At 43.5% G+C, this 24,737-nt stretch overlaps 1 protein-coding gene and 1 long non-coding RNA gene across 5 annotated transcripts in view; both read left to right on the plus strand.

Annotated features, from left to right (window-relative positions):
* Positions 1 to 7,795, plus strand: part of LRRTM4 (leucine rich repeat transmembrane neuronal 4) — a 204,976-nt gene extending 197,181 nt beyond the window's left edge. For 2 of the 4 annotated variants that reach the window (XM_035345060.1, XM_035345061.1), the window contains exon 4: positions 6,461 to 7,795. In XM_035345060.1, coding sequence (XP_035200951.1) covers positions 6,461 to 6,682 — 222 coding nt within the window. In that variant the 3' untranslated portion in view covers positions 6,683 to 7,795. The remainder of the gene's footprint in view (positions 1 to 6,460) is intronic. The other 2 variants (XR_004755779.1, XM_035345062.1) reach the window with 2 other exon arrangements.
* Positions 7,796 to 13,729: 5,934 nt separating this feature from the next.
* LOC118177400 overlaps positions 13,730 to 24,737 on the plus strand; it is a 183,839-nt gene continuing 172,831 nt past the window's right edge. Inside the window, exon 1 of the long non-coding RNA XR_004755784.1 lies at positions 13,730 to 14,102. This is a non-coding gene — a long non-coding RNA (uncharacterized LOC118177400). The remainder of the gene's footprint in view (positions 14,103 to 24,737) is intronic.

Below are 24,737 nucleotides of genomic sequence, written 5' to 3' on the forward strand. Positions count from 1 at the left end.
TTTAAATACAGAGAAGGTTCCTGATCCATAGCTAGGAGATGCAGACCTGGTGGGGGATCCCCTCGTGATAGGAACGATTTCAGGGCAGCGGTGGGCTCAGCACCATGGCCTGGGCTCCGTGGCTACACCCTGAGGCTTCCTTCCTGTGCCTGGCTCCTGGAGGGAGCTACGCAGACCGTTAATCTGATTTGGGAGGAAATAGAGGAGGCACCCAAGTGGCTTCTGTCTGGAGTGGGGAGGAAATTGAACATGAAATTGCAGGGAATTGATTGAGGGAATTGCACCTACAATTCAGGCTACCGAAGGAATCCTGCTTAATGCTTCGTGCCTAATGTAGGCATGCCAACCTCAGGCGGTTCCCAGCGGGATCTGTAACTCTTAGAAAAGCTGGGCTAATTACAGATATTGAAGACCTTCACATAAAAATCAAGTTGACAGTTCTCCTGAAATGCTTGGATGTTGCACAGACGACTTCAATAAAAGCAGTTCTCCTAAGAACCTCACACCACCTCCTAACGGAGTGCTCAGACTTTCAGGGTCTGCATTTTTTTTTAATAAATGCAATTTTTTAAATCTTTTTTAATTTTTGCCCAAATCAGATTTACCTCGGGCAACACAAATTTCAGAACAAAAGGTTTATTTAAAAATAAAACAGGCAGCCATTCTTGTGTTTATTCCGGTTGGAAACCGAATAAAAGACATAGCCATTGGTATTTCAGAACTGCCTTTAAAGTCCGTATTTTGTCCATTTTAATGGGTTTATCAGGAAGTGTCTGACTGTGTGTTTTCCTGAAGAGGAATGTTTTTCTGAACTGACTCCAAAGGGATGTTCCGGGGTTGTTAGCTGTCATTTTTCAGCAGCATGAAATCCACTGAAACTGTTGATACCAGCTATATCTGCCTAATGTACCTAATCAATCTATCTCTAAGGTGAAGCAGCATGCTTCGCTAATTGTAAAGCTGTGATAGTATGTCTTGCTTATTTTTACTCTAAATTATGATCGGGTTTTAAATGAACTCTGAATTTGATTTATCAACATCTATGGTGTTAATTCAGCAATGAAGTCATGGTGTTCTGATACTAAATATTAGCACTAATGAGGAAGCATAGCTTCCATGTTCTGTAACGCTGAGTTTCCACTACAAGTGGACAACTTCTGAATTTGTGTGTAATTTAATCATGTAATCACTAACTAGGCAAGTATTTACACATAATTCGGTTTACCTGGATTATAAAATACCAGCAAATCTGAAACTGGATAACGTTTAACTGCCCGAAAATACTCATGCTTCGTTCTTTGTTTTTTTAGAAATGTGCCTAATGCAAGGCAGTGGTGGTTGTCCTGTTCCATTTTCCATCAGGATGAATACAGCTTGTCCTTAATTTTTAAAATGGAGTGTTCTTCCTCAGTGGGAACACGAGCAGCAGAACTGAAGACCTAAACAGGGTAAGGACAAGGTGCTGAGACAGCTGAAATGCCCTGGCACGACGCTTCCATCACCGTGTTCCAGCTTTTAGGTTCTTGCCAAACAGTTCCGTGCCTGAGGGTCCTGTGGCAGTTTGTGCCCTCACGCCGTTCTGCGCCCAGGGAAAAAAAAATAAAGTGAGCTCCCTTCCATCACAGACCTCTTCCAGAAACTGTGCTGAGCTTGTCAGCCCGTCCTTACATTACGGTCTGTCCTTTTGGTGATAATCCCGGTCCTATGAGTCATTCAGACATCCATGGCCATTCTTGTTTCTCAAGAAAGATTTTCCTTCTTTTTCCTTCTCTGCGGGATAATGAATGGTGGGAGATCTTTCTTCAAAACGAAGCTGAAAGGAAAAACTCGTAATATTTCCAACATGAAATAGATCTGTTCTGAAAAGCCGTGTTTCCAAAATTTGATTTAACAGTTTACCAGGAAATTATTTCAACCTGGGACTGCTGGTGATTAGATCTTGCAGAACTGCAAGTGATTCTGTGCGAGACAGAGCGTTAATCTCTGTCTGATCCTCAACTAGTCTTCCCTGCAGTAAGTCTGGTGCTGTGAGCCAAGAAAATACTTCGGCAGAGTTGCAGTCAGCAAGAACTTGGTATTGTGTTAAACTCTCTTGGTGTTACTTGATGTAAGGTGTCATAGCTTTGGGTTCATAGCAGGGCTGAATTTCAGGTTGTCTCGAGCCTCCCGATGTGAGGCAGGGCAAGCAATTAAGGGTGTATGAGGGTGTTTAACAGGCTATGAAAGGTGGTAGGAAGAGAAAAATATTTCAGAAATAAGGTCACTTGGTATTCATTTAGGACCCAAGCCAATATTCTTTAAAGCTCCTCATGTTCAGTGGATATTTAGCTATGGTTTCATCTTTGCTCATGTACTTTTTAAGTTCCAGAATAAGGATTTTTATTGCTGTTTTGTTGAAAAATCTAGGTACTAATGGCTTCATCCATGTGAAGCAGAACTTGAAACCGAACTCTTATCACTGGCATTTTTTAAGTGAGCTTTCTTGTGTATTAAACATCATAATTTTAGAGTTAGTTACCTCCCATTATTTCTGATGCAAGTAAATAAAGCTGCTGATAAAAATCAGTGCGGCATTTAAAAATAAAAAATGCCTGAACTGAAATATGGATACATGCATTTACACATTTAAATGACTTGGTGTTTAACTGAACGTCATTGTCGAGTGTCAAGGGAAAACTGGACAGGGAACGTTGAGAAATATCTTGAATGCGGATGTGGGATTTCACTGGATCTCAGGTAAACCGGAGTTAGTCCGGCTTGTTTTGAAGGGAGTTGTTATTTGGCAGCAGCGCTCTTGAGCCGCTAACCTCTCCAATGTCAATTCAGCTTCAAAAGGGAAGATTTACATTCCTGAATTTCCACCACTAAATCTTTTATCTTGCTCCTGTAGCTGGGGGTTTATGCAAATTTCACTTGCAATAGAACATTTGTTTCAAGTGCGTGGCTCCTAAGATGCAATGTTTATTACATTTCCAGCGAAGATCTGCAGAGGTGCAGGCTTCAGAAGTTAATGCAAGCTAACTAATCCAGCCCATTAGCTGAAAACCCTTGCTGAACACTTGAAGTGCTTATAAAGCTTGTTGTTTAATAGAGTCAGTGCTTTCTTTGGAGAAGAGATTCCTTCATTCATCGACCTAATCAACTGTGTGCAGCGCTGGAGAGGCCGTGCGCTCCCTTATGGCCAGGCGTTAGGGCAGAGGATGGCATCCTGCTTGCTTTTAGCCCACGTATGTCACCGGTGTGTCCAGCACGTGTACGCCGGTGACTTTGGAGTGCATCCCTTAGGTAATCGTAGAATGGTTTGGGTTGGAAGGGAGCCTAAAGATCACAAAAAATGAAATAAAATAAAGAGTTTTGTAGCACAAATGGCTGCGGCGAGTGGTGCGGAGGAGACAGTGAAGGGCACCGTGCCAGAGCATCCTGGTTCTGTTCCTGCCTCTACCTTTTGTTTGCTGGCAGATTAATTCCCACCCTTCCTCCCCTTTTCTCCCCAGTGAAAACTGCATCTTCCAGGGAAGAGGCCATAAGATGGTGATGGCAGAATCCCAGGGTCTGCGTTTACTTTGGGGGATGTATTTGGTAACTTGTTCGGTGTTCTTCCTTCTGGTCATCTGCTTTTTATTTCCTCTCTCGGAGGCCGTAGCAGCGAAAAGGCCCCATCTTAGGTCAGAGCGAGCTTGCTTCAGTCCCTGCACAAACACCCTTGCCTCAAAGACCTCCAGTCTCTGAGGCCGAGCAAGGGCAAGACATCATCTTCTCATTTTCCAGCTCATAAAATGATTTGTCGAAGGTCATATCTCTCAGCATCTCAGGCACTGGTTCTGTAGCAATAATGAAGCAAAATAGAAGTTACTTTAGAACCTGGAGAAAAATATTTTTAAAATTAATTTTCAGCAACTTCGATGCTTTTAAAATATGAATGTTTTTTTTTTAAATGAAAAGCAGAACAGCTTTGCAAATGATGTCCTTGGTGTTTTTCCATCCTTATTACTTACATCCAAATGAGTGGCGGTGCATCTGCCCACCTCTGCAATAATTGGTGTAGTCGCAGCCGTGTCCTGAAAAAGCTTTTATGAGCCCAGTGTTCATGCGCTGCTGTTCCATTGTAAATGAGAACTGATCATGACAATCCTATCTTTTTGGAAGCAGTGTCAGGGAAGGAAAGCAGGCTGGGTTCTGGGGCCTCAGCTCTCTGGGGCTTTCCCTTTGAGCAGGAAGGTTCCTGGGCTTGCCACCTCGATTCGAGAGGCATCCCAAAAACTTTCTTCATTTAGTTTTCACTGGAGGTAGCTCAAGGATGATGCTTCAAGGATTTTGACACGATTCTCTTAAATACCCTTGATGAGATCTAGGACCCAAAAGAGGGAGAACAAGGGCAGTAGAAGGGCCATGCCTGAGAAACAGGGAGGTGCACATCCATAGCTGGGCTTCCTTGGTCTTGAAACACTTTGTCCAGATAAACCTGCAACTCTTTAAGTTCAAGAATAGCCTGATACACCTAATTATTATTTTTTTTTACATTAACAAAGACTATCCACCTTTCCTACATATATGAGGCACACCAACCTCTATTAATGTGACCTCAGACATAGACAAAGCTGACTTTTTAAGTGAAAACTGAGAGGTTCTCTTCAACCAACCCGGCTGGAAAGGAAATGCGTTTATCCACCGTTGAGGGATGCTGTTGAGATCCTGATCCCTTTGACTCCTGTTTGGAGAAGGAGAGAAAACAAGCAAACAGTGCTGCACGCAGGACTCAGATGGTTAATGTACTGTGTATTATTGCTGTAAAGCCAAGACCTCAATCTCTCAACTCTGCAGAACACAAACAGTCCTTGGCTTTTATAGAACCATAAAGAGCTGCCTTAAAGGCTGAGGACAAATTCCAGCCCTGATACAAATTGGCACAGATATTACAGTATCCAAAGGGAGGTAAGAGTTTCTTGCACTAGGGCTGAATTTGATCCACAAGTGAATACAGTTGTCCCATCAAATTCTGCCGAGCAGCTTGTCTTCTGCATGCTTGCCATTCAACTGTCACGGAAAATGACGTGTTCAGCCAAGCTCCAGCTAGTGGAAGAGTTCTGGAAGCTCTCCAGCGTTCTGCAGAGAAATGGGGGGGGGATTCTTGCTGCTTCCCAGATCCAAATGCAAGAGGAACTCTCGCCCTGCAGAACTTATAATTGTTCTTAATGCCTTTTGCTTTTTCTGTACCTGTTTGAATGATGTGCACCTTGCAATGAACATTTGTGATAAATTAGTGCTGTAGTCTCCGCTTAAAGTTCAGCGTGGAAAATAAAGAGGCATTTGTTACAAGATTGAATTATATGTAGGCAACCTCCTGCTATAATGAGCTCAGGTTTTCTAGCTGTGTTAGAATAAACTCTTGCCTGTATCTCCTGCAGTGTGTGATTTTTTTTCCTAAGAGCACATTTCCTTCTATGCGATCAGCTCATCTCTTGCAGATGATAAAATTATCTGCAAAGATTTGTGTCTGATGTTGTGCCATAAATCATACTTACTTGTAGGATTAACATTTGCAAACACAGGACGTTTATGAAAAATAGGAAAGGGGGGGAATTTGGAATTTTTGTATTTACATAAAAAAAAAAAAATCAGGATAGTTCTTGTAGACTTTTCCAGTACATTTTTACAAGGTGTGGATCTGCTCAGCTCCAGCAAGCACCTGTAAAGGCTCTTTGAGGCTCTTGGTGAGGTTGGTAAGATAAAGAACCCATGAAATCAAGACCTTGGGGAAGCAGCTTTGTTGTAGGAGGAATAAACGTGTGGTCCAGCTGTGCTGAAAGCTGGAATCATAGAATACCCTGAGATGGATGGGACCCACAGGGATCTTTGAGTCCAACTCGTAGGTCCACCTAGGACCACCCAAAATCAGACCATGTCTCTGAGAGCATTGTCCAAATGATTCTTAAACTCTGGCAGGCTCAGGGCCATGACTGCAGCCCTGGGGAGGTTGTCCCAGTGCCCAACCACCCTCCTCGTGAAGAACCTTTTCCCGACATCCAGCTGTGGCACCTTCATGCCGTTAACACCAGCTACACGTGCTGGCAGTCAGCATTTCAAGTCCTTTGACGTGCTCACACTGGGCTGGCTTTTGTAGAAATGCATGCTCGGCCCCTGTTGAGGCCCTGGAAGAAGGGCCGGTTTGTAAAGGTTTCTCTTACCAGCAGCTTCCAGTTTACCCTTCCTAGCCAGATGGTGCATGGGGTAGGCTTTCAGCAGGTGTAACGTCCGTGCACAAGTGGGGACCCACCGCCTAAGACAAATTTAAGTAGTCCTGTTGAAGAGAGAACTGCAGGTGCTGCATACAACCTAGAAGCATCAAAGGTTTGTCTTCCTGCAAGGGTGTTTGAGGCTGCGCTGCGATACGAGCTGAAGAAATGCATGGCTAAACGCATTGCTGACGCGTTTCTCTTTCTCGGTCTCTCCTCTCGTGCAGGTTCCTCACCACATGAAGACTTTACCCTATTACAGTTACGACCAACCGGTGATCGGATACTGCCAAGCCCACAAGCCTCTCCATGTAAATAAGGGGTACGACACCATGTCCCGGGAGCAGGCTGAGACGACCAACCTGGAACTCAGTCGAGACCACAGCTTCATAGCTACGATCGCACGTTCGGCTGCTCCAGCCATTTACATTGAGAGAATACCAAACTAACGACGGAGGCGACTTCTTCAGGGGGCGGAGTGGGGAGTTCTTTTGAGGGACCTTTCATCTCAGAAGAGACCAGGGCAAGAAGCTAAAATCTACCATTCCAGTTACAAATGTTCCAACGCAGACAATGGGAAGGGGATAAAGCAAACTCCGCAGACTGTGGAAATGCTGTCGTGCAGTACACACTGAGAACTTCAGGATTTTCTTTGCTTTAAACTTTCAAACAAATTCCTCAATGTAAATATTAAAGAGAGATTGTCGAGTTCTTATTAAAAAAAAAAAAATAGATTTCACTCTAGCTACATAAAGGGATGGATTAAGAGTTTTGTTTGTATATTTGATTTTTCTACATTGCACGGTTCCAGGGAAGGAGAACCACAGGTAAAAAATAAAGGGGTTGGGGAGGGCAAGGGGTTGGGTGGGTTGGGTCAGCCATGATTCCTTATTAAGTGTTTATTACTCTTCAAAGATTTGTTTAATATTTTTGTTCTTTTTAAACGAACAAAAGATATATATTTTCTCTTTTCTTTTCTTTTTTCTTTTTTTTTTTTTTCTTTCTAGTGGTCAAGCGCTAATATTTCAAACCAGACATGGGCATTAAAGCTTATGTTGAACCAAAAGGACATTGGCAATTGATGCAGCAGAAACAAAGAAACTTGGGTGCATGTACATTTAAGAGACAGGCTGTACACTACGGAGGGTGCTTTTGATTTTTACTATCTTCATTGTGCTTCATTGTTGACACTATAATTACTTTTCGGGCTCTAAAAAAGGGGGAAAACATGCAAATGGTGTATCGACTCTCATATTTACAGTCCAGCGGTGCCGTAAGCAAAATTAATGGACATTTGGGAACCAAAATGGAAGTGATGTGCTTGAAGTGGATCAGAAGGAAAATCTTTAAAAAGCAAGAGTGTTTTGGTGAAACTCACTGGCTGACACAATTTCTAAAACACAGGAGAATGTGTAACATTGTTTTTTGTTTTTTTAATTAATTATTATGATCAGTTAGTTTTTGTGTAGTTTTTATCAATAAAATGACAACAACAACAACAAAAAGTGGTGGAAAAAAAAATAAACATATTATTTTGTGGTTGGGACACCACAGCCAAGCTACTGTTTGAATGATTTCTCTGGTTGTGTGACACGGTGACTCAGTGGCCTAAGGGGACAACGCTCAGACCTGTTTCACCTCTTCTTACAGCTCAAGGAATTGTTTGAGGTTCGGAAAAGTTGAGTCCAAAGAAGCTCAATGTATTGGGCCCGCCTAAGAAAAGGTTTTGAGGTGATTTTATAAAAACACGTATATGATCCTGTGGGAGGGGAAAAGGAGTGGGACAAGCCTTCTGGTTTTACTAAACGTTTTTTCTCCTTATATCAGAAGGCAGGTTTTTCAGATACAAACCCTGTGATGAAGCTGAATTAGAAGATGATGCTTTTAAGTGGAGGGTGAATAATACAACAATGGGTGTTAGAATCCCTTGATTGTTTCAGGTACTTGTATTGGGTGTGTACACTTGGCCACAAGGTAAGGGTTCGATGCATGAATTTCTGGAAGTGCTGATACTTGTTTCACATTCACAACTTGATAGTGTCTTCTGCATTTCTCACCTGAAAAACTTGTGTATTTTTCTCTGAAAGGAAAGGAAGAATATGTATGGATGTATGCATTCTGTATGCTAGGCAGCTTGCAGGGAAACATGGACGTGCCAAGCCACCTGGCTGCATCGAAGGTAATGTATTTAGAATTAAGTGTTAGACAGGAAATGAAAAGAAAATGGAGTGAAAGGCTAGGTGATGAGTTTACAACCAGCTGCATTAGACATTGTGATATCTGTCAGCTTTAGCACTGCTACAGACAGGGCAAAAGACGCTTGAAACACTAGGCTCCTTCAAATTGAGTTTAAAACATTGACCCACAGCCTATTAAGCTGAAAATGGAAGCGCCTGCTCTCCCTCCCATTGATTCCTGTGGGCTCTGGATCAGCAGTAGAATACATTGCAGTGAGCATCAAAAGCCTAGTGGCATTCCCGTGCTCCTAGGAGATGAGAACGGTAGTGGTTTTGTTACAAGGTTCATCACTGCGAGCACAGGCTCCTGGCTGAATTCATGCTTTTCTGCCTGTAAATGTTTTCTGCTGTTTAAAATCTGATGCCAGTTTGGGCAAGAAGCCTACAACTTTCTTTGGTATGCTTGATGAGTAAGGAGGTCATGTTCTAGGAGCGTGTTGGAGGCATAAAGCTATGCCTTACCTAAGTGCTAAAGGTCATGAAGAGCTGAATATTCATGCGGTGGGTTGCTTTGGATCGAAGCACGATGTCATGGCAGCATGTACTGAGCTACCTGAACTAGTGTTAATTAGGTGGTTGTAGTGATCAAACTAAAAGGGCTCTATACAAACCAATCTGGGACTCAAGATGTAACAGAAATCGAGTCTACCGTGGCTGCAATTACAACCAAAGAAATTCGATAAAACCTAGGTTTGAAAAAAGGCAGAACTGTAACATGTTCAGCTCTAGTCTTTTGTTACAATTTTCATATTTGCTTTTTGTTTTTCAAGTGTCAGTTCCTGGAATCACTATTATATTGCACCTGCAGCTTAAAAATACGCCTGCACTCTTCTTAGCGAAGGTCTTTCCACTCCTCTTCATCCAGTTGTTTGGAGGGACGTGGCTGTGCTCGGAAAGGGAGGATGGAGCAGCTCACCAGATCCCCAGGTAAGGCCCAAGAAATAATAATCTTTTGCAGTATCCCTAACGATTCCTCTCCTAGCAAGCACCAGATCGTCCTACTGAAGAGATCTCGTTACCGAATGTTTGCTTATGATGGCATCTTTATGGTCATTGCGCTGTGTCTGAGCGCTGAGAGTCACAGAGCTCCCAAAGCTGCAGGCTTGCTGCGAGAGCTCACGGCTGTGCAATATCCAGGCAAGCTAGGAAAAAATCAGCCTGACCTTCAGACCAAAGCTGTTGAACTTTGTGCTTTGCAAAAGACAACAACTGATGCGACCAAATAACAGGTTCTGGAAGGCTTTGGGAAAAAAATTGACTGCTACCTGTCTCTCCTGCTAATAATTGCCTTGCAAATGTCAGTGGGGCACCAAAATTACACCATGCTGGTAATGCTGTGGGTAGGAGCTGCAACCAGGGAAGAAGAGCCTGTAAAAGCAATCTGCTGTTTGGAACTATTTCCAAGGCCGGCAATACTTGCCCTGAGATTTAGAAATCTTCTTGAGTAAGTTGCTGTTTCCCATAATGAAGTGGAAATGTTCTGAAGATTGATACACACAGTTTTGTCGCGACTCCGCATTGGAAAAAGTCCCCGAAGGAATTTGCCATGTTGTACGTGGGAAATCTAGTGCTTTTAAAGATATTTTTAAGCATCATGATGGTTTGAGTTTCTAACGTACTAGAGTGAAGGGAATTATTTTTTAGGAGGCTCCAGCAGTTAGGTTCCTTTAAATTCACTTTTTTAAACCCAGACAGAGGAGAAGGGGGTTGATAAGGCCATAGGTCGGTCAAGCTGGAATCTTGCTTTTAATTTAGAAAAAGAAATGACCTGCCTGATATTATTGCCCACACACAAGCGTTGGAATGCCTTCCACATAGCAGTAATAGCAATAAAGAAGTCTTAGACGGACTTTGTGGAGTTTGGGCTTGTTAGAGGAGAGGTTTTAATCTCGCTCCCCAGAATTGCGGATTTCCAGGTGTTCCCCAGTGCCCTACGAGAGCAGCAAATGTTCTTCCTGATCACCATAGGGTTCTGCTCATCACTGGAAAGATGAGATTTGATTATCCGTACTGTAGCAAGTGTAATTAACAAATAAGAATAACCCAGCCGTTCCTTTAAAACTCCAGCCACCCTAACTCCCTACAGGTAGAAAAATTAAAATAGAAATATTTAGAGGAGAAATGCAAAATGAGGAAAGCCGTGAACACAGCACTTCTGCCACCAAGGTCTGGGGTCACTGGTGGGGTTGCAGAAGCAAATGTTCCCTCATTTGCTTCTAGTGCAGTTATTTCACCGGTGCTTAATGCCCATTGTTTGCTTGGATGCCCTGGTGGCTGGCATTTTAATAATGTGTAGGCAGGTTAGAGTAAATTAGCCTACAGAAGAGAATTATGTCAGTCATTACTGGAGTCAAGGGATACATTACACCTTTGTCATTACTGTGCTAAGACACATTCTAGCGAGGCAAAAATAAAACTGTGTTTGAGGCAGGCAGATCCCAGGTTTCTCTCCCACAACCTCAGCGCCAAGCAGCCCCCCAGTGCTAACTCAGCGCTTCGGAGGTCTTCAGGGAATTGCAGAGATGGGTGTCAACATGGTCTGCTCACTTCAAAGACACAATGAGCTTCAGTGACTTGAAGATACATCACCCTAGGCAATTATTTAGGCAACTTTAAAAATCCAGTAAGCTACACACTTATTTCTAATTTTTGTTGCGTGATTGATTTACAGATAAAACAAGCTTTCTGAAGTAGGTACAAGTAAGCTGTTAAATGCATTCTTGCTTCTCTTAAGTAATTTTTGTATTCTTTTTTTCCTCTAGGAAGTATCCAAAATTGGTCAGACAAGGAAGAGAGTCATTCCAGACTCAGTAGTAGCTGAAACATTGTGCATCTGCAAGGCAGCCTTGAGTAAGTGAGGAGTTACTGCCTCTCATGGAGGCAAGATGCAGATGATCAGCTGCCAGCTGGCCAGGTAGTAGATCTTATTCCTGTTGCATTCCTGTGGACACTATGGAGAGAACAACTGGCTTTGCCCTTGGTGAAGCGATGGCATTAAGACACCTCATTGCATCAGCGGCTGCAGGAGCTCCAGCGGGGCTGCTGCCTTAACCATGTGGGGTTGGGCGATGCTGACGCTGCTACTGCTTTGCCACATGACCTTGAGAATACCAATTTCCCTTTTTTCCCCGCCTCTTCCTCAATGTTAGCATGTCTCATTTCAATCACAGGCTTTTTGGTGTGGACCCTGCCTCTCAAGCCCAGCGTTTTGCACTAGTGCAGCCATGTTCTCAGTGACAACTTCTGGTGCAACTGAAACAGAAATAAATAATAAAGCCTGAAAATCCCTTCATGTCTTCCCCCCTTCCCTGCCAGCAATACCCCCCAGTGATATTTTGCGTATTTAAAAGGCAAGCAAAATCAATGTGATAACGTAAAAACTATGGTTGCTCGTGACTTTCAATCAGCACTTCGGACTCCCCAGTGATCTGAAGCACTCTTATTTGCTAAAAGTATGTTCTCAGAACAGCAGGAACTAGAGGATCTTGATAGGCTGATGAAGCAGGAAAAAGAAAGCATTTTCTTCCAAAGTCCTCCTGGGATTTAGAGTTGAAACAGAAGGCAGCTATCATAAGCAGCAGTGGTAGCATTTTGCTGGGGAAGAAAAAAAAAAAAAGCATACCCCAATAGTTTAGAACAAAATAGATTTTATGTCACCATCTTGTGACTTGCTTGTTTATTCAGGCTGATTTTTCAGGGAAAGATAGGACATGACTGCATATGGACATCTTATTTATTAAAAGCAAGAGGACTGGGCAAATTAAATCACAGAACAGTCGGAAAATCTGGGATGGAAAGGTCCTCTGGAGGTCATCTGGGTCAGCCTCCTGGTAAACACAGGTAACTTTCAAGTTACATCTGGTTGCTCACAGCCTTCCTTTTCTGGCTGCCTGGCACCTTACTTGAGAATTTCCCAGGGTTTCAGTGACCTGATTGAGTTAATAGTCGTGTTTACTCTGCACGTGACCCCCGTCCTGGATGCAGGGTCTGTAATGCTGGCTGCTGTAAAGAGCAGAGGAAAAAGTCCTTGCCCAAAGAACTTTTTCTCTGGGGATCACTCAAGGAAAAGCAGATGGGTGCAGATGTACAAAAGAGTACACGAACAGAGTATGGGCTGTAAGAAGCATGGGAAATCGGAATTTCGGTAGCTAGTAGTGTGTTAAAAAGAAAGCAGTGCCATCCCTGACACACTCTGAGCAATGTCAGGGAGCTTTTTTCCTCTTAAACTTAGGTAGAGGAGCCTGCATGTGAGAGATTTGTGTTTCATATTGCAGCACCCCAACTGTGGGACTAAATTCCTTTTAAAATTCCTTTTATTAGGCAAAAGGATGAACGGGTTCTGTAACCCATAGCTAATGATATGCAGGTTGTAATTTATAAATAGCATGCTCAGTATTTGCAGTGTATTTATATCATATTATGTAAGATAAACTGTTGGCAAACATTCATAAAATATTTATTGGACATGCCACTGTTTGTTCAATGATTTATAAATCAATGCAGTAAAGTGTAAAGTGGTGACAGAGTTTTCAGATAAATTCTTCACAAAATATTTGCTGTGCATCAATAATTCTGATATTAATTACTTTACAGTTTATCTGCAAGTGCTTTGGGAATGATACGCAGTTCACTTTCTCAGTAGCCCAACTAGCAAGGGGCTCGAAGCGTGGCTCAGATTATCTTCTAGACCTGCTTGGTGTTGGCGTATTTAAAGAACAAACAAATCTGTCCCTGTTCTGTGCATCACTTTTGAAAATCTGTTGTCAGAGGTTTGAGAACCAACAGCAAGTGGAATCAGCTGGAGATGCTGAGGAACGAAACACAGAAAACTCAGGGTGAGCACCTTCCTCAACAATTAGCTTAAGTTCAGTGGCATGCATATAGCAGTGACCAGTCCTGTTTCGCCATAATCTTTTTTCGGGGCTGGTTGAATCTCTCACATTCTCCACTTTCACATGCAGGATACCTCTTTTTGCCATCCTTCTGTTATAAATCTCTTTTTCCGTAAGGACTGGCTTCCTAGGGTCTTTGTTGCAATGAGGCTTTTTTTTTTTGGCTGGAGTTTGAGACCTTAGAGATTGACAGTTTTCTGTTTTCCTTCACCCAGAAAAGAAATAATAGGAATTGTAATAGGAACTGAGATTCTCATCTTGCTACAAGGTCCTAGCAGCCACGATGACTTCTTTGTCCCCTCCTCTGCTTTCCCAGTAAAGCATTAAATGACTCAGAAGACCTGAAAACAGGGCAAAAACCCCATAAAGGTTAAAATAAAAGATGTGTTAAGGCTTCTGAAGAACGTGGCCTGTATTTAAGCCTGTCTTGTACTTTCCAGAGTACCTAAGAAAGAAACAATTCTGTAAAAATAATGGATTATTAGTGCATTTAAAAGAAACAAAGTCTGCAGCTTGTCTGTTGCCTAGCAAAGAATTTTCACATTGATTAAAAACACATTTACAGCAGCTGGCAGACAAGGCATAGCTGGGGAAGAGGGGCAGCTTAGCTCTGACGGTTGAATTGTTTCACCTGGAGGTGGCCACAAGCTCTTGGCTCTGTGCCGAGTTTTGGGCTTTTGCAGTCTGGTGCAGTTGCCTTTGTGGGGCTTTGAAAGAGCAGATCCCAGCAATGAGTCTACGTGTAAGTACCTGGAGCACGTAACACTTAAAATATGCCAAAATAAGGAGTTTTTAGTCTTTAGAGAACTGAAATCATACCTGTTGATATGCAAATGCGTAGCAGTTTGTATTTATCTGTGCAAATAAGTTTTGAAGTAGAGCTTGAAACTCAGCCTGGTCCAGTAGATCAGCATGCAGTCAGTTTGCTTAAGCGCACAGAGTTTAAAAATGTAGTTGGTTTTAGAGTTGCAGAAATGAAAATAACTTATAGAGTGTTTTTAAAGTGTGCATCCCTATCTATCTATGTGCTTGTCTACGCAGATAAGTCAGCCTTAAGCTCCATGAACTTGTTCTTAAATAAGTGTAGAATTAGCTTTTTGGATGAATTACCTCTTTGAGTTAGGTGAAACATTTAGGTAAGTGTTAATGTTGTAGTGAAGATAAAATAGATAAAATAAAACGTATTGATTAACTGCTATCAATGAGAAGATACTGAAGTATGTAGCTACATAAATAGGTATTTTAGTATCTCTTGGTAGCAGTTAATTTATATGTTTTATTCACGTTCAATAACATTTTTGGTGAGGAATTGCAGCACAACAAAATGGCTCTGAGCAGAAGCATCCTAATTGCGATCTGTGGATATTTCAGATGGGCTTTGCGTGGCTTTGTTTTGCTCTGACTTTCCCTTTGAAAATAGACTTCTGGAGAGCAGCTCTGTAGAGAGGTAAAAGCACTTTGAAGCCAAATGGGGCTATCTAAATGTATTACAGCTTATTGTGCTCGGACTTCCTTAGCTGGCTTACTGCTAAAAACAACCTTTAGGTATCTGGGTGAAGTGGGGATGGCAACAGGCGAGGCACGTGTGAGATTGGTGTGCATTACTAGACTCCTGCTGGCAGTAACCATCAAAAGAAAATGTTGACTGATAGCCCCAGACAGTAAACCCGAGAAAGGTCAGGTATTGCAGGCAAGGAAACAAGAACAAAACCTGGATGCAGTAACTGGTAAAGCTGCAGGAATCGCCACTGGGAGCCATCCCGTCATTGTGAGCATCGCTGACCTCTCTTCAGGTCTTAGATTATCAGTGTAATACAGTTAGGCGTTATCGATTGAAAGGCAGTGAATTTCTGTCTCGTCCAGTGCCTTTTGAAAGATGTTCTGTGGCACAACTTGGCTTTCCTCTCGTGTCGTGCCTTATATCTTTTAGATGCTAAGTTCATCTGGGCAAGTTTTTCCTGGCTGTTTTTCCATATGTTTTTGGTGGAGCACTGCGCCTGGTGTCAGTTTGATAAATAATGCAAATGACAGATAGTTAAGACAGGTCAATAGAGATGTAGATGTACTAGTAGAAGGCTGTGCTGCGATGTCTGGAAGTCCAAGGTTAAATTAATTGACGATGCATGATAAGAAAAGGGTGTTTGTTAAAGCTGCAGAGAATATAGCTTGTGTGAAGTTCTGCTAAGGTTTCAGTTGCGCAGCTTTAGAGACCTGTGTTCAGACTCACTACACACAGTAACCTTCAATCTGTATCACCCTAGACAGCTTAATAAGTATATGAAAAGCTAAGTATAGGCCAGGCATGGCACACATCAGCTTACTGCATCTCTTTATGGAGGAAAGATGGGTGAGGCCTAACAGCAGCACCCTGCCGGTGCCCTAGAAGAAATGTCTCCTCAGCTCCCTCTTGGCAGGGCCTCTGCCTTGTGTTAGGGGAGTGAAGTCAAAGGAGGGATGTGAGACTCCAGCCCAGGACCATCTGTGGTGCTTCACCTCGTCTGTGATCAGAGCTGGCAAGGCAGAGCTTGCTTTAACCTGGAGGGTTAAATGCAGGGTCAGGTGAGCAAAGCCCTGCTACAGGGACTGGCCTAAACCAGGCCTGTGTGATTCCACAGGGGGCAAGGCAGTGGGCAAGTGGGCCTTGAACTTTGATCCTGTCTTTCCAGTGCCCCAAATACCCTGATTTACTGGTATCTGGGCAGGATGGAGTAACACTGAAGAGGTAGAAAGCAACCCTGATGGGTGTTATTTGGCAAACTGGTTCATCTTGTCCCTGTTTTTTCTTCTGCTGAAGACTGAATCCCTCAAGTTCCTAAGATCCCTCTGAGTAAGTAAAGGTAGGTAACCATTTTCCTCTGAGTTCTGCCTTTCAGTGCTCTGTGCCTCGGCTTGCCCATAGGTAGCTGCCTGCCTGAGTTAAATCCCTGTGGAAAGCACACATGGAAAACATCAAAAGCTTTTCTCTCTCGTTTATGTTAGCAGAGCACACAGAATTTTAGTATGTTTTCAGCACTGAGACAGTTTTCTGAAGGATGTGGAAGCTGGAAATCAAGGTGACTTATGCTTCTAGGGCTAACAGGATTGCACCCAGTCCTACTGTTTCTGCAGGTGTGACAAAACCCGGTGCATGCTAATGTAAATTTGGTGCTGCCGACCTGTCTGATCCTGGGCTATCGGAGTTTAAATAGCAGGAGTGGGTGCTGCATAGAGAAAAAGGACTTGACAAAGAGAAGAGCTGCTGAATATCTGGTAGAAGCTGAGCAAGACTTAACGCTTTGTCCCATTCTCAAACCACATATAGAAAAGACTTGAGAAACGCTGATCAGTAGTATCAGCGGGCAGAGATTGTCTTTACATTCAGACGCTTACATTCAAGCACTGAGCCTGCTGTTCGGGGGCTCCTGAGCCTGATTGCACAGTGAGCCCCCTGGAGAGCTTGCGAGCTCCTCACCCCGGCTCTCTGATCTTTATTTGTTGTGTCCCTTGTGAATCTCAACTGAATAATGATTTGGTGTTCAGCTGGGAGGGGAAGGAAGACTGGCACGGTGGCTATGAATATTTATGTTGAAGAATTAGTGGTTGTTTTAGTGTAAATAATAAAAGTGTCATTGAATTCTTCCCACTAAATTATCTGTGGTCCTGTTAGGATGCGTGAACAGAAGAAAGGCTTTCAGTCTTTGCAGGGTAAGCTGACTACTTATCTATGAAGATTATTTGATACTTGTTTATATGGAGTGTTCTTGGTCTGTTCTATGAAGCAATTGATTTTTTTGGCCATAGTAGGAGGGATGTTGCTAAATTAAAAAGGCTGCTGGCCTACTGTGAAAACTTTTGAACTTGCAAGAAAGGAAGTTTCAGAACAAGTCCTTTTTGAACAGGGAAAAGAAAAATAAATTTGTAGGGAGAAGCGGAGTACAATTGAACACTGGCTTTTAAAAACCATAAAGGGTATCCTGACAATTATGAAAAAAACACTTAGTTTTTGCTTTTGTTTAGATTAAGGTGCACTATTTTAGATTTTTACATGGAATTGAGATTTACAGTAGAGGTTTCAACCTTCTGAAAGGCATCAATATTTCAAAAGCACAAGAAAGTTGGTTTACAAACTATTCAGTGGTATTAAATAATGTATATGTACTTGTGAAGAAAACAAAAAATCAATAGCTATTGCAAGTTTAGCTCTGCATGAATCCTAAGGAAATGTCAACAGTTCTTTTCTGTGCTATTTCTATTGTGCCCATCAAATGGCTTGGGTTCTCTTTTGAAATGATTTTTCAATATTGGCTTTTGCATTGTGGTAAGTTTTATGCTGACCATTCTTGGAGGAGCCTAAATTCATGTTTTTTATCCTCAGAAATGAGTTTACTAAGACCTTTAAACATTTCTCAGAAAAATGTCAATGAAGTGATGGGTAATGAAATGCATTGCCCTCTTCAAGCAACAGAAATCTCAACTTTTTGCTCGTGTTGTCCTTGGTTGAACTAGGGATGCTGGTTTCCTATAAATGTCTGTGTCAAGGGTCGTGTGTTTCCCCAGACACTTAGGAGTTATCGTTTGGGAGGGTGTCCTCATGCAGTCTGTCTCCTACTTGCAGTATTATTTTTGTTTCAGAACAAAAGTGCTCCTTTTTTGTACAAGTAGAAGAAGAGAACTCACATAGACACCATGGGAGTACTAGTGTGTGCAGGCAGAGTAGCGTGTGTGGCTTGACAGTCTCTAACTTCATGCCCTTCTATCAGAAGGTGGCCAAAAATCAAGGAGAGTGATTAAATGGGTTTGAAAACTCACCTTTGTACAAGCCTACAGCAATTCAATTAAAGACAACTAGTAAAATTTTAGACTGCGGGGTGGCGCAGCCTTGGGTGACATGAGTAGAACATTTTTTTGGTACCAAATTACAATGATTATACGTGCTTTTGCATCTAAAAAAATAGAGATTATTCCAGAAGGAATGGCTAGTGGTGATTGTTATTCCGTAATCTGTTCAATTCTACCATCTTGTGAAAGACCCCCTGATCTTTTGGGTTTTCAGAGCCCCTTTAACATCTCAGTAATCCATAATAGATGTATATAGCTTTTATAAGATCAGTTTATAGACAAGCATTACTGTCTGTGACTATCTGTAATCTACACTGAAGTATATCTATATTCTTAAAAGTTTTACGTGATAGCTATCAAGTTTTGAATTGCAGTGCGGATACTGGTGCTGAATAGTATGAGTGCTCTTGGTGAAATTAGATGGAGTACGTTAAAAGTCAAGCACTGCTTGTGGTGAGCGAGGACATCTAATCCTTCTCCAGGAGGGAAAAAGATATGGCATACCTAAAAGTAGCATCTTTGCGAGCTCTTCTGCAGCACTGTTGGTGCTTTAAGTTGCTTCCTTCTGGCATCAGGATGATTAAGACAGACCTACCAATTTCAAAAGTAGGATCCTGCTTGAATTAGACCAGCATACAGTAGTATACGTGCAGTATACAAGCTAATAAAGACAGGTAAGGGCTCACATGTTGGGGCACAGGGTGACAGCTTCTTGGTAGCAGGATTGATTATAGTAGTCCCACTGCTTCTCATTTTGTTGCCTCAGTGTACCTGTTAGGTGGTAAACTTGGCTACGAATGGATCAATTGGGTGGCAAAATGGTCAGGAATGGGAAGGAGAGCAGAAAACAGCAACAGCATAACCTGCCATCGCTGGAACCACAGTTGAGGCTGTTGAGCCTTGCTGTCGATAACCACTGTCCTGCCTTGTGCATCTGAACAAGAAATGATGGGGAGTTTCAGCTGCTTTGCTACCCATTAATGCCTCATTTCACTCCCTGAAAAATGAAGTTGACATAAACTGGTGGTTTCCAAATGATCTGTAAGTATCTAGTTTAATGACTGAGTTAGAGCTTTGTAAATATTTGCAAATTGGGATGTGGAATTAGCCTGTGTAACGCATGCACGCAGTGTAATTTTCAATTTAGTTATCAATGTAAACAGTAATTTAAACCTGATCCTAACACGGGTTTACATTACTTTCTGGGAAAGCGATGAGGTTTATAATTTGCATCCATCTTCAAAGTGAGGTCTTGTCACAGGTGTCCTCAACAGGGTTGGAGGCTTCAGATTGTCTGGTTCAGCTTTGCAGAACCCTGCGGACTCGCGTGATCCTGGATGTGGGAATAGTACATCAATACACTGCTTGAAAGCAACCGGATCGAGGCAGTGTAACCTTTGGGTAGGGCTTTAAAGAAGAGCTGGGAAAACCTGGGTTCTCTTCTTGCTCTGCTTTGATCTGTGCTTTATCAGTGCTGTGAAGAGTTTACAATTCAAATCCACCAGAAAGACAAGGACCTCTTCTGGCTTGCATGCACAGTGCCTTACATAATTCACCATGGTGTTGCTTGGCGTCTTTAGGCATTACTGTCATACAAATAACATTAACCATTTTATTTTAATGCTTTGTTTTGCTATGCACAACTCTGTTCTTTCAGAAATACTAAATCGGATTTCTGCGTCCCAGTGGAAAAAAGACTTGACACGTTATTCCAAATATTTTTCTCTTGTATAGCATGTGCTTTTTCTCCGAGAACAGAAAGAAATCTTTCACAAAGCAAATCTTTTTGTCGCTTTCTGTTTTTCTCCATTATTGTTTAGCAGATCACAATCTTATACATAATGTATATGTGACTGAAATATTCAAGGTAGTTAACATTTACCATTGTTGCCAAGGGAAGTAATTCTCTTGCAAAGATACAACTTTAATATAAAAGAGTAATAGCTGATATTACTGCGTTCAGATTCAGAAACTGATAATAGAGCCCTGTTGATGTTTAATATCAGCTGGATTCAGTGAATCTTGCGTTATGATACTTCTTGAAGGTTGGATTTTTGTAGTTCTGTGATGAATAGCTGGAGTAATTACATGCATATAAAATATAGTGCCTGAGAACTGTACGTCATGAAAATGCATCTCTGATAGGCTGCTTTTCAATGTTAATGAAATTGAAGAGATTCTATACTTTTGGAACATGGCTTAAATTTAACTTAACCTGGTGGAGAAGTTCCATTTATCCAGAAGCCATTAATTCAGCAGAACAGAAGGGCTGTTTTTTTTTTTTCTGAGCTACTTAAATCAACATTCCTTCTCTGCATCTTAGTTGGTATTCTCTTGGGAAAGGAAAAAAAATTATCCTATCAACATGTTATTTCTGGCATACCACGGTTTGAAGGCCTTTCTGACTGGGCCTCACACAGGGAGGTGAATTACCTCTTGTCTTGCTCTACAACATAGACACCACTACACTGTTTCTCCTTCTATTCCTTGACAGGTGCCCCAAAGATTCTGTTTTATGGAAGTAAACTGGGATGCTGGTGTTAATTTCAGCCTGGATTCAAATTTACTTGGTGTGAAGCCACCAAAATCCGCTGAAAGTGTTGTCCCGGGCCCTGCTGCATGGGTGAACACTACCGCTGCGGTGTTTGTGGAGCAGCCAGGTTTGGTGTGGTTGCTCATTGGGAGAGGCTGAGGCTTGGGTGGAAAGAAAGAGACAGAAAACGGGAGGAGATGTTTCCTTTTCCAAGGGTTTTGTGGTTTACGTGGGAGCTGGAGGGCTGTAGCGTTCCCGCAGGGGAGCAGCGAGCCATCCTTCTGCCTGTAACAGAAGGGAGAGCCAGGGGAAGCGAGCCTGCCTGTCTCAGAGGACCAGCTGCTGCAGTAAGGCTCTGGAGAAAGCAAGCAGGCATCGGAGTCAAACATCTGTGCGGCGCACACAGCGAGGTGCGAAGGGGGAAAGGAGCTGGCAGTGGATCAAGGTGGAGGCGCTGCTCAGGGATAAACAACTGCTCCTTTTTGTGCCCCTTTTTGTGTCTGTTCTCTGTCCGAGCGAGTGAAGCAGCAGGGCCAGCGGTGGAGGAGGGATGTGAGTGTGCTGAGCATCAGGTGGTGGGACGTGCTGGCAAAAGCCGCGTTTCTGAGAGCAACAGGACTGCGGCAGGAGTTTGCTTGCAGGCTGCCAGCCGGCACGTTATTGAAGGCTGAAGTTCTTGCCACAGGCTTTGCAGCAGGTTTCTGAAAACACTCTGGAAATCTGCTCTGCAACATGCTTTTCTGCTTGTCTAATCTAAGAGACCTATCTCTTTGTGAGTGTTTTTTTTTTTTTTTCTTTTCCTTCAAAATAGCCAAGGATGTTTCCCCTTTGCTATTTCTTCAAAGCTGGAAAAGGTCATTTGTCCCCATCCTCAGATGTGAGACCATTCCCTGATCTTCAAATCCTTTCCCTCGAGATGAAGCACGTAAAGGTGTACGAGAGAGGTTCGCAGCGTGATTCTAAGAGCAGAGCAGTGAATTGCTCCCTGTTGCTGTTTGATCATCAAGTCTCCACCTATTTCCCTTAAGTATTGGGTCAACAAGCAGTTGAGGCTTTGTAGTTTGAAAACCTTTTGCCCAGGGACTCTGAACTTCATTGGAGCTTTGAAGTGCCTCTCTACAAACCCATAGTCCAGATATAGCCAGGGAAATGAAACCGAGAAGGGTCCGACACCCTCTAAAATGGCCTCTGCTGAGCCCCTGGGGAGTGGTGTCCCTCAGAGGACGGTTCTCTGTGTAAACTCAGCGCTGTGATCCTTCACTGCTGGGATGGTGTAGCACCCAGGTGCTACATCTGCCTGGAGCGGAGATGAATGTGATGAGTGCCCAAGCAGCGTTGCCTGTAAGGCAGGGCTGTTAGCCTTTCCCCACCCCCGGACTCCTACCTTGCTCTCATCACAAGGTGATTAGCAAGTCCAAATGCATATTTATTATGTCATGTTGGTCACGAGCCCTTGCAAGAGCAGCGTGGGATGACCAGGCAGGATTTCTTCTTTCCCTCCTCAGTTTTGGGTTTTGCACAGTGACACCGTTCGCATCCCTTCTTTTTGTTTCCCGTGACTTGCTCCTGATGGATGAGTCAAACAAATGGAAAGCTCTGGCTTGTGGAGGGCATCCGTTGCCTGCTCCGTGTTTAGCTGGTGGCGGCCCCCTGCCACCCTGTAAATTCCTGGGCAGAGAAGCAGGGTCTAAGGCTCTGTCAGCAAACTCAGCTGTGAATGTTGTGATGGCATCACCCCAACTGACTGAAAAGTATAAATCTTCTATCAAAAATCTGTTCTCAACAGTCTTTGCAGAGCTCAGAGCTTTACCTGAGAGCTACAGCTACTGAAACTTCTGCTCTAATTTGAAAATCAAAACTGGCTTCTCTGCCACATGGGTGGGCTTGGAAAGTACTGTTCTTCGGCTTTTTTTAAATTCAAGGCTCTAGCAGTGTCTGCAGGTACAGATGGTCGTTTACCAGGAGGCGAAGGGTCATGTGCCATGTCCAGCTGGTGCTCGCTGCAAGATGTGCGCTGAAGTTGCGTGATGTGGTGGCAGGTCCGCAGACATGCACCCGCGTACCCAGCCTGAAAGAACTCAGCGAATCATCCATCTGTGACAACAGCAGAGGATGAACATCCATCTCGCAGTCTTATCGGTTTTCTAATTGGAAAACCAGAAATAATGTCTGGTTTTGCTGAAGTATATTTTGTCCGCCGCAGCGCCAGAGGAGGTGTCGAAGTCTTTAATCGGGGGGGCGGCTGCTCATTTCCGTCTCCTGTAGAAGTTTTGAAGATTCTTGAGCACTTCTTAAGACAGAGAACCTTGAGGTTTTCTGCCACTGCTAATTGTATGGGCAAGAGGGGAATAAGAAATTAACTATCCAAGATTTGTCAATTTTAAAATGCTATTAAGCTGCTCCAGCTTAATTTTGGTTAAGAACCGTTTCATTATTAATGCGGGGAGGAAGTCATCTCTAATGACCCTCGGGACATGCCAAAGTGCTTTAAGATCAGTTTGGGCAATCAGGGATCTGTGAGTAATAAAACGTCTGCTCCGCAAAGGGCCTTTGCCCACCCTTGGCAGGGGAAGCTGGCCGGATGGTCTGCGCCACGTTGCTCGCTGATCGCTCCCAGCCTGGTGCCGCCGTGAGGATCCCTTCCATCTTTGCCTTTTAATTCCTCTTGTTGCTTCTCGGATTATTTTTTCCTCTCGCAGCGCAGAAATCTCAGAAGTTAAGGCACCACAAGATGCGATATGACATAATCGATGCAGTAACTTTTGGAGCTTGCCAAGACTTTGAATTTTCTGTGTGTCTTGCTATCTGTCAGCATGTGCTAATTGAGCCTACATACCCATATGGCATCTGCTCTCTGGAGGAAAATGTTTGAATAGTCCTGTAGAGTATAGCAAATAGTGGTTGATGTGTAGAGAAGCATTTGCCTGTGAATATTGTGTTCTTATAAAACAAACTTGGATTATTATCCACAAAGCATACACCTGTGTTGAGCCAGAGCTCGAGCTGGTGCTTCTGGCAGCAGAGCTGTAAGCCAGGAGAGTTTTAGGGCACTGACACGGGATGGATCATGTTTGGTATCGCATGCACCTAGAAATCTTGAAGCCCTGGTTTTAAGGAGCTGTGACAGATGCCAGCGGGCGATCGCAAGCAAGCACAAGCGGTCAGCCTGGGGAAATGAAGCACCAGCTCCGTTAAACACAAGAAACAGTGGCAGTGCTTCAGCCGTAGCCCCCGAGCGATGGGAATGCTCCTGTAGCAGCTCGGTAACGGGTGCATCTGCTTCAGCCGACTTGCGGAGTAGATGAGGATTTCACTTTGGTGCCCTCTCTGTGTGCTGCTACAGGCACGCTGCTCCTGTTCCTCTGAAATCCCGGGAGTGGGGTGCAAGGGGGTCCTGCGCTGGCTGTCTGCAAAGGGGCGAATCTCGCCCTTCGAATTAATTAAGCATCTGTGACTGTGGGGAAGGTAGATGCTCTCTCACACTCACAGATGGATAAACAGAAGAATGCCTTGCCTAAAGCCACGTGCTGAGAGGAAGCGTAAAAAAGGCCATGTCATCTTCCTTTCCTAAGGAAACGAGACATCCGCATGCTCGTGGCTGTGTGGAGCCCGGTGACCGGTTCCTGTCGGATACGACAAGAACCCTGGAAGGCTTTGAAATCCTACAGGTTGATGAAGATGGGTGTGGAGAGCAGAAGGATGCCCCGTGACGAGCACTGAGCTTGCCGCGCTGCTGATGGTTTGGAAATCTGGAGCGGGCACGAGGCTGTTGAGCGCGTCCTGCCTTGGCTTCATCCGAGCCCTGTTTCTGGTGGGCAGGTGGTGGGATCCAGGTCTTCACTTGTTCCTTGTGCTGAGCATTGCACAGAAATCATACTGAGGCACCAAAAGCAGCTTGTTTGGGTAGGAGTCACTGCCCTCTCGGTGGATCAAGCTGTGCCTTCGATGCATAAGGGCTGCTTTGGCCAAGAAATGGCTCGTTGTAAAGTTTGCGTGGTGATGTGTGTGGTGCTGTAACTTGAAG

Source organism: Oxyura jamaicensis, chromosome 22, assembly GCF_011077185.1.
Source record: "Oxyura jamaicensis isolate SHBP4307 breed ruddy duck chromosome 22, BPBGC_Ojam_1.0, whole genome shotgun sequence".
Lineage (NCBI taxonomy): Eukaryota > Metazoa > Chordata > Aves > Anseriformes > Anatidae > Oxyura > Oxyura jamaicensis.